Source organism: Leptodactylus fuscus, chromosome 3 (genome assembly GCF_031893055.1).
Source record: "Leptodactylus fuscus isolate aLepFus1 chromosome 3, aLepFus1.hap2, whole genome shotgun sequence".
In the NCBI taxonomy this organism is placed as follows: domain Eukaryota; kingdom Metazoa; phylum Chordata; class Amphibia; order Anura; family Leptodactylidae; genus Leptodactylus; species Leptodactylus fuscus.
The window spans coordinates 175,470,344-175,488,560 of NC_134267.1; the positions used below are offsets into that span (position 1 = coordinate 175,470,344).

Below are 18,217 nucleotides of genomic sequence, written 5' to 3' on the forward strand. Positions count from 1 at the left end.
ACTTTACCAGTCTGTCAGGATAAAAGCGTTCCTCCAGTGCCGGCTCTCCTGAAGCATAATATGCAATAGCTATGTGCAGTCTCCTCAGACTTGTGCCTGCAGGTAGTCGCTTCTGTCACCCATAGATCTCTCAGATCTACCTGGCAGTAAATTACAGATATAACCTTCACATTTCTCTTTCTGTGCAGCGACCTGCTCCTTTTCATCTACACTTGTAGACTCTGCGCTCATTTTTTCCTTTAGAATATTTAGAGGGGAAACCATTTTAGCAGCCAAGTGCAGGATTGAGGAACAGGACAACATGCTTGCATTTGCCAATAATTCATTGACAACAAGGAATAATAGTCCCAGAGCCCAGAGACAGTGACCTGAAATTTTTAAAGGGGATGAAAGGGTTAGAAAATCAGAGCGGCTTTCTGACAAGTCGCGTCCATCCATCAAGCACATACAGAGGTGCAGCTCATCAACCTTCACTTCAATATAGCAGAGCTGCGATACCAGGCACCACCTGTGACAGCAGTGGCACTATTCCTGGAAATAAAGAAGCCATGTGCTATTAATCCTGTTCAGCTCTTAACTTTTACTAGCCAAGTCGTGTTTACATAGAAGTGTAAAATACTTTTGAGCATTAAACTCCATCTCCACATAGCACTCATGAGAGTTGACTAAGGGATTTTTGTTCTGGCAAAGATTTTCCACTGTAGATGAACAGAAGACTCTCAAGCATCTCTATAAACTATACTAATAAAAGGACACCAATTTCAGATCAGTAATTTTCATTTTATAATCCTGACCATTCCCTTGCCATGCAGATCTGGAGTCCTTTCCATTTTATGCACCCAGTAGTCCTGTCTATAGATCACAAGGCCAGGAAATGTAAGAAGAAAAAAAAAAAATACAGATCTGAAAATGGCATCCTTCAAACCGTTCACATATTAATGTAGCCATCCAACATAACAGTCTTCAGGGTTATCTCATGAATCGCTGTGACAGAGACCTGAAAGGCTATAGAAATTGGTTTAAAAGTCATTTACAATTTTTCTAGTATAAAACTTAACTTTTTCTATCACATTCTCCTTGGTACAACTGCTAGTCTGTGCTGCTGGTTATGGGCTCTGGACAGAATCAGTTTCCTTCTCCCTCTGGCAGCTGACATAGATTTCTATTAGTCCCTTCTTACTTCCACTTTAGAAGGAGTATTTTGAGACATACTGGCATGCTACCACAGAGGCTCCAGTCCTACCGTGACAAGCAGGGCAGATAGCCATTTCTATTTGTTGCTCTGTAGTGAACAGAAAATCATTATGCTGAGACCTTACTACGAGGAGAGTGACTGAGCATGTGCGTCCACCAGCACTCAGCTCATTAGGTGGACATGCATACCAAGAGCCATTTTGAAAACTTGCCATTATCACGTATATCATAACTGGATCATTTTAACAGCAGGTAAATGGCAAGCACAGCTTTATGACCAATACCTGGTGGGTCAAGCCCTTTAAGGGTTACTTTTGAAGGTAAATTGCTTCTCTAAATAAAACAAGTATATTAGAAGTCATATGCGGTAATGCCTGGATTTATCAGCTTCAATTAACACTACACAAGTAAGCATTTAGACAAATGAGGCAAAAGGCACCTAGACCCAAGGGGCGCACTGTGGATTTTTAGCTACCTAGCTGCTGGAGCTGACAGTTCACAATCGCATCCATTCATTAGAGTTCCTGGAATGCAGCCGGAGCAGCTCATACTGGTCAGCTATCTATGGAAAATGATCTGTACTCTGTTCTTATTCCAACACAGTCATATTTTACTTGTGTTCCAAATGTGGAGGACTTTTCAAGGAATGTTCTCCGTTCCGTGCAACCACCATGTCCAGATGTAGTTTCACAAAAACAGCATCTTATGGGAACGTGCAAACCATAAATTTCAAGTAGAACATCTAAATATGTATATCACAGCATGTGGTTCAGCGGTTTGTGGCGACAACCCAGGACAAATTAGGAAACTGCCACTGAACGATATATATATATATATATATATATATATATATATATATATCTCTATCTCCATATCCAACACTTAATACCCAGTGCATTCCTCCAATACTATGAGATAACATGCTTAGAAGCGCTCACCTGACCTCTTACGTGTATGACCAGTTCCGGGTTCTGTCCACACTTGTTGACACTGGTAAACATACCTATGTGTATGGTCACGCTGCCTGCATGCCTCAGAAAGCCAAGTTAATACTTCTGGCTTCAGGATCACAAGTGCCTAAGGGAAGTTATTGTCACATGAAGGCCCTTGGCTCAAGAACAGATGGGGAGGCTGGGAAGGAGATCCTGGGATCCAGAGCATTAAAAGGTGGAATTCATGGTGAGGAAATAAGGGGGACCATGTACATAGGCAAGGTCACATACAAAAAGGTCCTGCAAGCAGTTTTCAGGGCTAAAACTTCGGATCGACTCAATTTAAAGGATTCAGATGTATAAAAACACAACTATACAGTAATCCAGTGGATCATGGAAAGAAGATCTGACTGGTTCAATAGACTGTATGTACAAAAACTTCTGAAACTGTGATAGACACTAGGTAAAGGGGGATCATCAAGCTTGGCAGGTTGTATGTTCTTGTAGATAATTCCTGCACTGTAAGATGCACCCAATTTATGAAGAGACCCCGGCCTCCAATCAGGTGGATTCACAGGCCTACACAAGTCTGGAGCTGGCATAGAGCTGTTTTTTACAGCAGAAAACTGGCATAAATGATTATTATCTGGTGACAATTAACCCTTTTCAGAAAGTGGCGTAAAACATCAATTGTGACAATGTTTGTTGCAAGTGGCATTTAAAAAGGCACAAGCCATGGTATGGGATGAATTAGGAATTTCAATATCTTGGGTTTACTGTACATTTTTAGATCGGTTGCTCTCATCTGTCCAACCCCTTGTTGAAACTAGAATAGCGTTGGGTTGAAATGGTTGGTCTGGTTCAAAACACAAAAGCAAAGCTAGTGTCACACAAGCATAATATGGCCACACATCTACAGGCCAAGTCCTGGCCCTGGCCCAAGTGTAATGTTCCAAACTAACACATTGTCAATATGGTTAGATCCGCAGTCATAGCAAGACATTCAGCTGTAATATGGGTGTAGATAGGTGCCCGGATTATATCAACATGAAACTAAATTGCCAAGAGGAAGGGAAGCGGCTGCCAGAACTCAGCGTGACAAGTAGCACCAATGTATTTTCCTGGGTACTATACTGTATAAGGTTTCATTATTCCTACATCAAAACTTCTCACACAGGCTGCCTGCACAATCTTTTCTTGGTAGGTTATGGTCTCCAATACTTTCCTCCCCCAATGAAAAGCTAATAGAGGAGGATCATTATCTGCCCAAATTCTCCAATAGGATGTTTGACTATCAGGTAAGTAAACCAGACAATCCAGTTGGGAGGGTGGGGGTTGGGTCCCTTTCAATTTACTTCTATGAGAGCTCCAAAAAAAGGCCAGGCATTTCTCATTACCTTTGCATACAATGGAGAAAGCAGCGCATGTGCACTCAGTAGTGGTGAGACAGGGGTCAGGGGATCCCAATTCTTGAGACAGGTATATGTCCCAGAGGCTGGAACTATATAATAAATGATACAACCACCCATCACATACTCTATATTGTGAGATGTAACTAGTTGGGCTTCTGCTTTCTAATGACAACTCTCTTTGCACTATAAGTTTCCTTGGCAAATAGAAGACACACATTTGTACATAGGAGTGAGAAAATACCTTCATCTCAAATTTATTATTGCAATGATAACCAACTGGCCGCACTGGAATGGTTCCTAATATAGCAGTACAAGGGGTCTTATTATGGTCTGTGTGTTCCTCCATCACAGCCTAACTCTGGGCTCAATTCACATTAGTTTTGTAAGTTTTTAATTAGGAATTCCTTTAGTTTTCATTACAAGAACAGCACAATCCTCATAAGTCAACTGGTCATCAAAATAATCTACCACGGTGCTATGGCGTCCTGTAATAATACAATAACAGGGCCTTACGCTAATGCAGGAATATACTAAAATTGGGTTTAGGTACATACAGGTTTAGTAAACATGAAAAGCTTTAAAAAAAAAAAAAAAAATCACTAAATTATATCAGCACTACTCATTCCAATAGTAATATAGTCATATAAAAAAATGCTGTATGTAGATACAGAAATAAATGGCCGTGATGTTGTACTGGTAATACTACAGCTTTTCCACAACGTGTGGCCTCAGCCTCATGCAACAGATCAAAAGAAAATAAAACTGTTAGGTGTTCCTTTACTGTGCGAAAAACAGCTACCGACATCTGACAGGAAATACAACAACTTTTTGTATATTGAAAAGCAATTTTTTCCTCTTATGATAATTTTTACACATCAGTCAGGACAAGAGGGCACCTTTCACACTGGTATTCCAGCACCAATATTAACCCCTTAGAGACACAGCCCAAAAGTGACTTAAGGACCAGGCCTCTTTTTTCAAAACTGACATGTGTCACTTTAAATGGCAATAGCTTTGAGACGCTTTAACTTACACAAGTGATTCTGAGATTGTTTTTTTGTGACATATTGTACTTCATGTCAGTAGAAAATTTGTCGATATTTTTTGCCTTTGATTATGAAAAAATAGGAAATTTGATGAAAATTTGGAAAAAAGTGCAGTTTTCAAACTTTGAAATTGCAAGCCTTTCAAATGGAAAGCCATACTACCCAAATTTTTTGATAAATATAATTAACCATGTCTCTGATTTATGTAGAAGTCAAATTTTAATCACCCTTTCATTTTTTTCAGATATTATAAGGCTTACAAGTCAAGCAGTGATTTTCCAAATTTTCAAGAAAATTTCCAAAACACATTTTTCAAGGGACCAGTTCAGTTTTGAAGGGAACTTGAGAGGCCTCTCTTGTAAAAACCCCCATAAGTCACCCCATTCTCAAAACTGCACTCCTGAAAGAATCCAAAACAGCAGTTAGAAAGTTTCTTAACCCTTTCAGCATTTCACAGCAATTAAAACAAAATGGAGGTCAAATTTACATTTTTCAATTTCTATCACTAATATATTCATTTAGCCCTAGAATTTACACATTTACTAAGGGTTAAAGGAGAAATTGCACCCCACATTTTGTTACGCAATTTCTCCCGAACACAGCAATACCCCATATGTGCTGGTACCCTAATGTACGGGCACACGGTCGCTCTCAGAACGGATGGAGCGCTAATTGGATTTTGTAGGCCAGATTTTGCTAAAATAGATTGCAGGCACCATGTTCCTTTTGCAGAGCCCCCAAGGTGCCAAAACAGTGGAAACCCCCAAAATGTGACCCCATTTTGGAAACTAGACCCCTCAAGGAATTTATCAAGGGGTATAGTGAGCACTTTGACCCTACAGGAGTGTAACAGAATTGGCCCAACAAAAGGAAAAGTGACATTTTTTGCTATAAAATGTAGCTTTAACCCCAAATTATGCATTTCCACAAGGGGTTAAAAGAGAAAATGCACCCCACAAATTGTCAAGCATTTTCTCCCAACTACAGAAATGCCCCACATGTGGACGTAAAGTGATGTATGGTCACACAGTGGGATAGAACAATAGTTGGAGGGTAGATTTGGCTGAAATTGGTTTTAGTTACCATGTCACATTTGTAGAGGCCTTGAAGTGCCAAAACAGTGGAAACCCCCAAAATGTGACCCCATTTTGGAAACTAGACCCCTCAAGGAATTTATCAAGGGGTATAGTGAGCCCTTTGACCCTACAGGAGTGTAACAGAATTGGCCCAACAAAAGGAAAAGTGACATTTTTTGCTATAAAATGTAGCTTTAACCCCAAATTATGCATTTCCACAAGGGGTTAAAAGAGAAAATGCACCCCACAAATTGTCAAGCATTTTCTCCCAACTACAGAAATGCCCCACATGTGTATGTAAAGTGATGTATGGTCACACAGTGGGATAGAACAATAGTTGGAGGGTAGATTTGGCTGAAATTGGTTTTAGTTACCATGTCACATTTGTAGAGGCCTTGAAGTGCCAAAACAGTGGAAACTCCCAAAATGTGACCCCATTTTGGAAACTAGACCCCTTGACTTCAGTGACGTTAGTGTTAAATTACACCTCTTAAAAAATTTACCAAGAAGTATAGCAAACATTTGGATGCAGCTTGTATGGCAATAATTATCCAGAAATTACTGCATAACCGGATGAAAGTAATTGTGTGCAGAGTACGTGATGGTATAAGGAGGCGATATTCCATGGAAAATAAATTCTAAAATTAATATTCCATGGAAGTGTGGTACAATCTAAAGCACTCCTTCATGCACAGGCCAGGTTTATCAGGGCAGGTGTCACACTGATAAATGGTGTCTCTCCTTATTCCTCTTTTGTAACACACTGCATCTTTTCTGAGTTTTCCCTTTTTTAGCAGTTTGGGGGACTTCACCGGGAAAATGTTGCCCTGGTACAATACGGGAACCATGAGTTTCAGAAGTACTGGGGCCTGGCACTTCTAGGTCCCCAAATATCAGGGACTTGATAATTGCCTCCTGAAACTCAAGGAAAGTTCCTGTGTGGCCTGCACATCGTGATAGCACGTACGCGTTATACAATGCCATCTGAACCATGTGCACGACCAGCTTTTTGTACCACACTCTTGTTTTTCGCATGGCACTGTAGGGCTTTAGGACTTGATCAGATAGATCAACCCCTCCCATGTACCTATTGTATGCCAGGATGCAGTCTGGCTTGAAGACAGTGGTACTGGTGCCACGCACAGGGACAGAGGTGCTGCCGCTGCCATGAATTGTGGTCAGTACAAAAACATCCCTCTTGTCCTTATACTTGACCAGCAGCATATTTTCATTGCAGACGGCACTACTCTCACCCTTTCTGAGGCGCTGCTCAATATGTGCCCTAGGGAGGCCTCTTTGATTTCTGCGCACAGTCCCACAAGCTGCAGTTCCTCTAGAACTCAGGGACCTAAAGAGTGGGATGCTGGTGTAAAAGTTATCCACATAGAGGTGATAACCCTTGTCCAGCAGTGGGTGCAGCAAATCCCACACTATTTTCCCACTAACTCCTAGGATTGGGGGGCAGTCTGGGGGCTCAATCCTTGTGTCCCTTCCTTCATACACCCTAAATTTATAAGTGTATCCTGAACTGCTCTCACATAGCTTATACATTTTAATGCCATACCGTGCCCGCTTACTGGGCAAGTATTGGCGGAATTTTAGCCTCCCTTTGAAACTGATCAGAGACTCATCAATTGCAATGTTCTGATCAGGGATGTAGGACTCTGCAAATTTGGAACTAAAGTGGTCAATGACTGGCCTAACTTTGTATAAGCGGTCAAAATTTGGGGCATCTTGGGGCGGGCACTGGGAATTATCATTATAATGAATGAACTTTAGGATACTTTCAAACCGCTTCCTGGTCATAGCCATTCGATAGATTGGAGTGTTGTGCAAGACATCTGTACTCCAATACTGACGAATTTTAGGTTTTTTCACTATGCCCATATGCAGAATAAGACCCCAGAAAATCTTCATTTCTGCTGCATTTACTGGGGTCCAGTTCTGTGGCCTGGCATAGGAAGAGGTGGCATTTTGTTCCAAAAATTGTTCAGCGTACAAATTCGTTTGGGCCACCATAAGATCTACAAACTCATCAGAGAAAAAGATTTTGAAAAAGTCATTTTCTCTGAAGCCCTCAGTCTCAATTTGTATTCCTGACCGGGCAACAAAGTCAGGAAGCTGAGGCTCATAATTTTCTGGGGGTGGGGTCCACATGGGCTCTACAGGTGGGGCAACTAACTCAGCAATTGTTCTGGGGCGCCTCCTTTGGGGTTGCTCATCACTGGAGGAGGAGGAGGAGGAAGAAGAGGAAAAATAAAGGAATGGGGCATTTTCCTCTTCTCCCTCGCTGGCGGTATCAGTGTCAGAGGCCAGTATGGCGTACGCCTCTTCTACTGAAAACCTTCTTTGGGATGATTGGGACATTTTTGTGTGAGTGTGGTGTTTTACTTGAGTATATAAAACTATTTCTTGAAACTTTATTTCTTTGAAACTTTTTCAGTGTGGGGTGTGTTGTGCTTTACCACGTGTATTTTATGTAAAAAAAAACGAAAAAAAAAACAACCTTCCCTTCTATCAAAAATGGAGCTATATATATATATATATATATATATAGATTGAAAAAAAACTGAGCCAAAAATCACAAATGTGACCAATAACGTATATTTTATTACTGGTCAATTTGCGGTGGCGAGTTTTACAAAAAAAAAAAAAAGCTTGTGCACAAACAAAATTCTCTTTTCTACCTACTAGAAAAAAAAAACTGAGCCAAAAATCACAAATGTGACCAGTAACGTATATTTTATTACTGGTCAATTTGCGGTGGCGAGTTTTACAAAAAAAAAAGCTTGTGCACAAACAAAAAAAAAAGAAAAGGAAAAAAAAAATGCAAAAATGCAAAAAAAAACAAAACAAAACAAAATTTTTTTTGGAGAAATGCCAAAAAGGGCTTTCTCAAAAAGGGGAGGGAAGTGAGTCTCTTTTCTGCACAGAATGCAGAGTTTAGGACCCAGAAGCTGGAGGAGCCAGACAGTCTCAGATGCCTCGGTCAGGAAAGGGTGGAGAGGAGATGGGAGGGGGGACGGGAGACGGCAGAGGGGAGAGATGGGCAGTAGAGGGCTGGCTGGGAGAGGACCTAGGACGTCTGGCAGAATCTGATCGAGGTATGACGCAGCGGTAACGCAGCAATCTCACGCACAGGGCTCACAGGGCAGCACGGGTTCTGCTCTGCTCGCAATTCCCAGAGGGAGTGATGTAAGCAGAGCAGTGCCCGAAGTTTACACTGCCCTGCACGCCATTGATTGGTCAATCTGCCATGATGCTGGCAGATTGACCAATTAAAACATCTGGAGGGGGTCGCACCACTGTACGCCCCCCAAACACTCGACAGGGATTGGTGCAAGGTGTAGCTCCAATCACTGTCACTTTTGTACCGATCTGTCGGCACAGATCATTGGATCTGTGCCGGCAAGCTGCAATTGGACATTGCGAAGCAATCGTCCAATTGCAGCGATCCACGTGGCAGGGAGGGGGTTAAATCTTCCGATTCATGTAAAGAAAGTTGTCTGCTGTCATGGACAGCAGCAACCTTCTTACAGTTTCCGTGTCTTGAGACACGGAGGCTGTTTATAACCATGACGTATTATTACTTCATGGTGCGCAAAGTACCTCGCGTCCATGACGTAATAGTACGTCAAAGGTCGCTAAGGGGTTAAAGAGATTCCATAACAAAATGGATGTATAAGGAAAATGTTTTTGTACAGTGTTATCCAGTGGGTAGGAAATATAACAAAAAAAAAAACTTGAAAGTCTTCAGTAGATGATACCTTTTTAATGGCTAACTCATGATGATGATAGAAAATAACGGTTCAAAGCTCCCGGCTTCTTCTTCAGATATAACTAAACAATTTCTGAAGGCTGCATATTTACCGTATGTACAACAGGACACATAGGGATAGAATTTTAGGAGGTGTGTGTGGGGGGGGGGGAGGGGGAAGAGGCTTATTGGTATGTACACGTAAACAAATCCCCAGTTTCTTATCAGTTTAGAGTGTCTTTATGCTAAACAACAAAATAGGAAAAACCGCTCCACCTAGTAATAATGAAAGGTTGCACGGACACTTACTCCAGACTGCAGTGGAGTTACTAAGGTGCAACAATGTGAAAATATAATCCAGCAAACTTTTACTTCATTTATAAAAAATAAAAAGACACTCTTACATTGTGCGTCCAGGATACAAGAGCATAATAGTCAAAAGCTTACACGTTTCGGAACTCCGTTTGTTGTCCCTTACTCATAGCTAAATGAGTAAGGGACAACAAAAGGAGTTCCAAAACACGTAAGCTTTTGACTACGCTCTTGTATCCTGGACGCACAATGTAAGAGTGTCATTTTATTTTTTATAAATGAAGTTATATTTTAATTTTTGGTTTGCTGGATACATTTTCACATTGTTGTCTTTATGGCTGTCTCAGGTCAGTGATTTCTGTAGGATGCCATTAACCCATGTGAAAGGTTCATTCCATTCTCCAGAGTGTTAAATAGGGTCATGCACTTGTACTCATAAATCCGTCAGTTCTTCTTGGATTTAAAATTCCCTCTTAATACCAAAATTTTCATGTCATTGGTGATATTATGATCTTCATTGCAGAAATGTTTTGACACAGGAAGGTCCATTCTTTGTTCTCTAATTGTATGGCGATGTGCGTTCACATCGCCATACATTGCATTTTACAAGGGCATCTCCATCTAGACATTTATAGCACATGCCATAAACGTCTGATAAGTGCAGGCATCTCAATATCGGTGCCCCTTAAGCGCTGTCCTGTCTATGCCATGGCCGGTAGTTACAGAAGCAGTCGAGCAGGCTGTCCCACACATCTGATAACTCCCATAGAAGTGAATGGAGGTTCCACAAAGTGTAGCACGGCCCACTCTGCTGTTCTCAGCTTCCAACTCTTGACACTTACATTCCTCAGTTACACGGTGTAACGGTGTATTTCTTTGGACCGTAACTGTAGCCTGATACAATCGCAGTTACAACTGGAAAGTCTTCCTACATAAAGCCTGTGTGAATCCTCAGATAAGAATAAGTTAGCACAATGAGTTTCCAATATGAGCTAAATGTAGATGTTTTGCGCAAAATCATTGTCATCCAGTTTCTACAGAACCTGACTGTGCATAGCACACCTGACCAAGTAGAAACGTATGTGTGTACAGGTTCCTACTAATACACCTTCTATAGATAATGCTATAGTGAAGACATAGCCCCCAGTCTTTCCTTCAGCCAATGTCAATTAGACTTCGGGGAGGCAGAGGGACTATTAATACTACACACTTTGTATGACAGTGATACAAGTCATGTGATAAGTTGTGAGCCTCAGCTTAGGATGTGCAACCATTACAATGAAAGACAATTTGTGGATATAATTTCTGCTGTACAGCAAGATCAGGATCTATCGGCTGATATAACAGTACCAGAGTAGATCTCAATAATTTAGGCTGGATTTACAAGATTTCATATTTCTAAATGACTTGGCTTTTAGGGCTGATCTCTGAAGACTGCCATTCTAGTTGACCATGTCAAATGTATGTGCCATGTCTCTAATAGAGTACACCAAAAATGTTACAGGTATTATCTACTCCATCTGGCAATGGCCAGAAAAAGTCCAACTTGTCAGGTCAGATTTTGCATAGTTCTATTTTGTGGTCAGTTTCCAAAGCTGGCCATACACATTAGATAGCTGTCAGATGATACGCCCATACACATGTGTGCTCAGCCAAGCATATGTTCTGAATGGGGATAAAAAAAGAATCACTATCAGACTTCTCTTATAGCAGCTTATTTGCTCAAGAGTAGAAGAATCCGTTAAAGTGAATCTTCCCAATCTTTATGTCCCCCAACAACTGTTATTGGGGAGACATACATCTAATGTCTATGGCCACCATCACACAATGCTTCCCTATCACTTGAAAAGAATAATTGACAGTAAAATGTGCTTGAAGCATGTACTTATGGAAGAGTATAGATGACTCAACTACAGCCAGTTTTCCTCTGCATATTACCAGATCACCTTGGTTGGGTTCATCTTGACTGTTTAGGCATCATGCATTTTGTTTTCCACTGTAGAAAGTCCTACTTCATATAGTAGCTGGATGTCATCTAGTGAAGACCAACCAGAAGAGCAGTGTTTGGACACGTGCCCTTATAGTACCACTGACTTGCTACTTAACTAGTCTAAAAAGGTACTAAAATTAAACAAGCATCCATAACCGAGTGAAAAAAAAAATGACATAAAGGGGTACAAGATGAACTGAGGCGATATGGTACCATTCAGTGGAAAAAAGCCTCACTGGCGGCTTTTCCAGTACCAGGACGGTGCAATGTAATGTTTACATGCCACTCACCGTACGATGTGTAATGGCTGCTTTAGGTATTGCAGCACTGCGCTTTGATGTCTGTGGGACAGTGCTGCGGTACCCTAAGGCCATTGCTACACTTTGTACATTACCGGGTGCTGCGCTGTCCTAAAACTGATCTGATGGGGTTCTGACTATTAGACTCATGTAGATCTAATACACATCCCTACCTCTAATGGATAATCTATGTAATGAGATAATATGCTGCAGATATGCCATGTCTTTGATCTTTATCAGAAAAAAAAGTTTATTATATGTGCAAAGAGAAAAAAAAAAAAGTTATCACTTTGAGCACAACATGAAAGATATTTCAGCTTCACAGTGTAGAGGTGCAGCCTACATGACCGACATGGCCACGTCGGTGTGAATAAAACACATTTTTATGACCGTAGGTCTTCAGTTACTTCTGCATTACTACTGTAGTGATGACAATAGTAAATCACTAACTCACCAAGGTTGTCTACCTCTGACTTAGATGACCTATGAACGTTATAGTCTATCGTGTTATACAGTAGAAAGTTATTAAAAAACCCCACACAAGCATCAACAAGGCCCAGAACTTTTACCTCACTCTGGAAATTGTGTATACCAGTACACATGAGAAAGCACCATATTAAACCTGGCACAGTGCATCATAGGGGGCATTACATTGAGCACCACCATAACGTAATACTCCAACAGATGCAACATTTATTTGGGGAGGAGGGTTAGAAATATGCAAATGTGTCAAGTGCAATGGGGTGTGCCAGAGTCTCATCTACATATTATTATAAAAAAAAAAGCAAGCTTTCACAGATATGGTGCACCTATTGGACTATCTATAACAAGTATAATGGTGTCCAACACAATGTTCTCCACAACGCTGGTGTGATTCTGCGGTTTCTGGTGGCAGGCCCCTTTAAAGTGGGGAACCAAACAAAACCTGCGCTAAGCTCTACATTTGCAGCCCATAATGAAGGCGGGAACAGACTTTTTACCTCAGGAAACAAATGACATTTCAAAAGGGCTTCTCACAAAGAAGTCAGCCTGTCCATGAAGTACCGTCACCACATATGGCAGCCAAATAGTGGAAGGTCATAAACAAGAAAAACTTATCCGTTATTCATATAGTACTACGTCCATTCACATCACTCCCTGCACCAGAGGAGCTTACAATCTACAGTTACCACATATCACCCCACTCCAATGGTTAGTGTCACCAAATATTTGTGTCCTTCACTCAAGAGGTGACAGGTTTTACACTCAGTCATGTCTCTCTATAGAAGGTATGATCTGAAATATCACATACTAATATACAATGGTAATCCATACGCATGAAGCAGAGTCGTCGGCCGATGCATCTAAAGAACGGTTGCTGAAGTACATGGCGACAGCACTATTAGTAATAGTTATACAAAAAGCTCAGAAGACAACTTCTGCGGGAAACCACAGTTGCATTTTCAGCCTATTTCTTTGATGCAGACATAAAAGACGAAATAGATGGTTACACTGTAATATAAAGCAAGTGTATCCTTACTGCAGTATGTGACAGAACACTGAAAATCATAAAAAGTAGGAAAAAGAAGAAAACTAAAGACCATAAAAGTCATCGTCCCCAATAAATTACAACACATAAGGCTGCCATAACTAGGATACTTACTGGGGAAGACAAGTTACATCTGCATACCATATGTAGCCTTAAAGGGACGGGCCCAAACGTGACTTCTACAACACATCGTAAAAACTTCTGACAACTTAGTGGTCAACCAGCATCCTCCATTTATGATCAGTAGCTGCTCACCACTTGCCAATCCTATAGACTGTCACACAAGTCCTACCTAAGCACCCTGTTAAACGAAAAAGCAGCAAACACTACATTAAAGAGGACCGGTCCCTTTTCCCCAACAGTGTTTATGGAAAAACATGTAATTCCCATAAAACAATTCTGAAGCATCTTTATAACTCTGTTCCTGTTATTCCTCTTAGAAACGTAGGAATAAATTGACAACTCCATAGCAGAGCGACGCTGTCCAATCGGTACTGAGAATACAGGGACACACCCCCATTGGGCGATACACGGTTGTCAATTTATTCCTACATTGCCAGGAGGAATAACAGGAACAGTGCAAGAAAAGGGAATAAGAAAAGATGCTCCGGAGTATTTCATGGGGAATACAAGCATTTACTAAAACAGATACAAATGCGCTGTAACATTACAAAGCTATGCTAAGGCACATGTGCACAGGGCGTAAGCTAGAAGACTGTCACCATTACAGCCTGTGCTCATCCATCCCGAACCAGAAGCCCGGCCTAGTCACAGCAGAAGAGGCTACAGGACACTAGACTGTATTCAGCAACCCCTCACTAATATTGCTTTCCAACAGAAAAAAAATAAAAATTAAAACCAAAAGCAACATAAACGTCACCAAAGCCAACATATACCTAATAGAAGCCAGGTGATAAAGCCAACGACAGCCACATTTACCAGCCTGTGCCACTAGAACGTATTGCAGCTTCTGTAGTGGAACTATGCTATTCTGTACTATATGCCAAAAGCCTGCAAAACATCAGTCACAAGACTTCCAGCAACACAGATTAGGTAGTACGGATCAGTCCCAAAGGAAGGGCCAAGACACTGCAAAACGTCTACACAATCCTGACATGAGACCTCACTCACAGTCTTCTCAAGCCCATTCCTTTGTATTACATATGGTGATCTATAAGGCCATATACTAAGAGGTGTAATACAGTCACGTGCATGATCCCTTACACTACGTATTACACAAGACAAGTTTTCTGCGGGGCTGAAGATTCACTACATACCAGCCAATTGCTACCACAGACCAAACCTGCTAGAAGGTACTGTCATACCAGATACCAAACTAGAAAGAAAACTGAGACATTGTAAGGGGATTGGATTTAGTGGATTCTGATGTTCCTTGGTGACCAAAGATAACCCAGATCACATGCCCACATCAGCCAATACTTTTAACATCATGAACTCATTCCTGCAACAGCTTGAAGGCCAAAGAACAGTCCATGGTAGTCAGGAATGCAGGCGAGTTATGCCACTTATGAGCCGGCAGATTCCCCACTATGGTCTGATATAATGGAGAGATAACGGGAGCTGTGTCACCATTTGTATAGTACAGCTCCAGGTCAGGTGCCACCCACTCTGTGAGACACTTCCTGTGCTACATACCATGGAAAGATTAGATGGATTATCTGCACACACACAGCACATGAACCCTCCAAGACCCACATCAGCTACAAAAGGACACAAGTCAGTTAGCCAACTAAGGAGCTGAAAGGGTAAACTCATTTTTCACCACTTTAGAAACCTGTTGGCCAAGAGTGTCACTCAGTGGTACACGAGACAACCTACGCCAGTTCCTGGAAAGAAATGCATGTATAGCAAGTAAGACAAATGTGAAATGCTCCATACCTGTCATCCTCACCATCAACAGGGATAGGTAAACCAAACACGGGTAAATGAAGAGGATTTGATAGAGGGTCCGTGATAGGAACTTTCACAAAAGACTTCTCAGAAATCAAAGGGATTGGCGGCTGAGGTAGGGGTTCCGACTTTCTCCGGTCATCGATTTGACCAGCCAGTGGCTGGTTCTGAAACTGACTAATGGTGGACTGTGGCAGACTTGTATGTACATTGCTTGTACCTTGCACAGGTGGAAGCCCAACTGTTGGGATCAAGCTGTTACTCCTGCTGACAGAAGTATGGCTACTCAACGGAGACTGTACAAAAGTCGAAGGAGCAATTGGCATAGTAACAGGGGTAGCTGACACACTAGGCACACTACTTGTTATTCCAGAAGCCCCAGTGCTGGGCACATTGTGCAGGCCAGGGGTCATGGCGTGGTGTCCACCAGGAATGTTTGAGAGCTGACTACTTCCAGTCACTTGTTGCTGACTTATAGGTTTCTGTTGCACCCCACCAATAGGCGCCACGGCTCCAGGTTGTGGCATGTGAACTGGATGGCTCTGGGCAGTTGGTGCATTGGGAACAAGTCCTGATCCTGGACTCACCGAGTCACCACCGGGTTTGGTATGAAGGCCCAGTACTTGCGCTCCACCTGCTTGCAGATGTTGGCCCGGAAGACTGCCTGGAGCTCCAGTACCTGGTGCTATTTGACTGGATCCTTGTGATTGTAGAGCAGATAAATGTTGCACATAGTCAGCCTGGCCAGAGACCTGGGTGCCCATCATATGGCCCGATTGCATCTGGGCCTGGGAGTAGGTGAACTGTTGGGGTTGACTTCCAGAAGCACTGGTCTGCTGCTGACTCATAGACATGCCAGTCTGGGCAGCAGCTACATTCTGGGGTCCAGGGCTTTTGCCATTGTGGCCACTCTGTGCATGGACATAGGACTGGCCTGGCTGCCCCATCATCTGTTGAGCAGCAGGATACAAGGGCTGAGCAGCACCCTGAGACGCTGCTCCACCTATGGGCTGCTGCCCAATGACAAAGTGCTGGGAGGGCTGGTTCAGCTTGTCGGGGTGCAGCAGCTGTGACACAGCAGTCAGGGAAGTGTCAGCTATAGAGTCCGGCCCATGCCCTACATGCACCGAGCCCACGGTGGCGCCCAGGCCGCTGTCCCGCTCCGGTGTGTGCTCGTAGTGCCGGATGGAGTCGGCAGTCCTGGTGATGACGGTGCTGCTGCTGTCAGGCTCCCGGTCATAGAACTCGGTACACGTCCAGCGGCCCCGCCTGTATGGCTCTCCCGAGCCGTGGTCCAGCTTGATCACCCGGAAACGTGAACTGCAGGCGGCCGTGCTGGTGGCAGCGGAGGGGGAGGAGGAGGAGATCGGGGCCACGCTGGTGGGTGTAGCCGCCTGTCCGCTCTGCTGCTGGGCACCAGCTTGGCTGGGAGCCGGGTGCCCGCTGCTCCTGATGAGCGGGGCCTCCTGCTGCACATTGGGGGACATGGTGCCCGGGGTCTCGGCGTCTCCCACATTGTTCAGGGTCTCCTCGGACGAGCTCCGCTCCACCACATCCTCGGGGCCGTAGTCCGTGGCTCGGGACACATCAAAGATCTCGGAGGAGACGTCCTCGGTGCGGGACTCGTCGGGGTCGTCCAGGCTCTCGGTGTCCTCGGTGATGCTGCTGGCCGCTTGCGCCGTGGTCACGCTGGTGATCTGGAAGCAGCTCTTCTTCTTAGCCGGCATCTTGGACATGATGAGGGGCAGAGCCGAGACACGTCCCCCGGGGAGGCAGGGGGAGGAAGCGGCGGTCCCGCTCGGGGGTAGCTCCTCACCCAGGTCCGGGGGAGGGAGGGGAGACTTCCCGGTGACAACGTCTAACGCAGCGTACACATTTCTGCGGCTCCGCCGGTAACGATGAAGGCTCGCTGCTACTGCTACAGGCCCCAGCTAGGCCCGGCCTCCTCTGTCACCACAGTCCGGGGATGTACAGGCCGCTCGCTCCTCTTACAGATGGCGCTACCGGCTTTACCCTATGTGGGAAGCCCGAGGAGGGGGACAGGCCGCGGCTCCCCCGCTCACCCCTACCTGCACTCCAGTGCGACAGACATGTCAGGATTAAGATGTGCTGCTGTCCTGTCCCCGAATCACTGAGAGGAAGTGAGAGACGCTGAGGAGGCTGCAAAGTACAAGGGATAAATGTCTGTTAGTGACGGCGGCTCCGGAGGCCCCGCCCCCTCGAGCTGACCTCAGCTCCGCTCCGCCCCGGCACCGCCTCCTCAGCGCTGCCTCACACACTCAAAATTCAAACCGCTGTCATCATTGTACACAAGATGGCCGCCAGGGGCACTGTGCTAAAAGGCAGGGCGGGCTGCAGCCATTCATAAATCCGTTCTATTGGTCAGACTCTACTGCGTCATCGCAAGGGGCGGGGAAAGAGAAGAGATAGAGATGACGGGCAGGAGAAACCGTTCCCCTCGGGCATTGCTGTAGGAGGTGGAGGAGGGGGTGGTGCTGCTGGTACGGCCCCGGATTCTGCTGCCGCTTTGTCTATGAGCGGCTTGTGTTGCAGTTAGCTAAGTCCGGGGTGGTATTTTTCTTTAACTCCTTCGTGACTGGAGCTGTGGGGAAGACTGGCACAGGGTGCTGTTGTAGTGGGCATGCGCAGAGCTGTGCTTGGTGAGAGTGAACATAGTTTGGAACTGTTGTTCCTGTAGTGTGTGCTGTACATGAAGTCACCGTGCACTTATAGAAAGTGGCACATGGGGGAGGGAGTGAC

General features: G+C 43.9%; 1 protein-coding gene across 2 annotated transcripts in view; it reads right to left on the reverse strand.

The window, feature by feature from the left end:
- Positions 1–17,625, reverse strand: part of TSC22D2 (TSC22 domain family member 2) — a 41,864-nt gene extending 24,239 nt beyond the window's left edge. For both annotated transcript variants that reach the window (XM_075268785.1, XM_075268783.1), the window contains exon 1: positions 15,446–17,625. In XM_075268785.1, the coding sequence (XP_075124886.1) occupies positions 15,446–17,193 (1,748 nt within the window). In that variant the 5' untranslated portion in view covers positions 17,194–17,625. The remainder of the gene's footprint in view (positions 1–15,445) is intronic.
- Between the last annotated feature and the right edge of the window lie 592 nt (positions 17,626–18,217).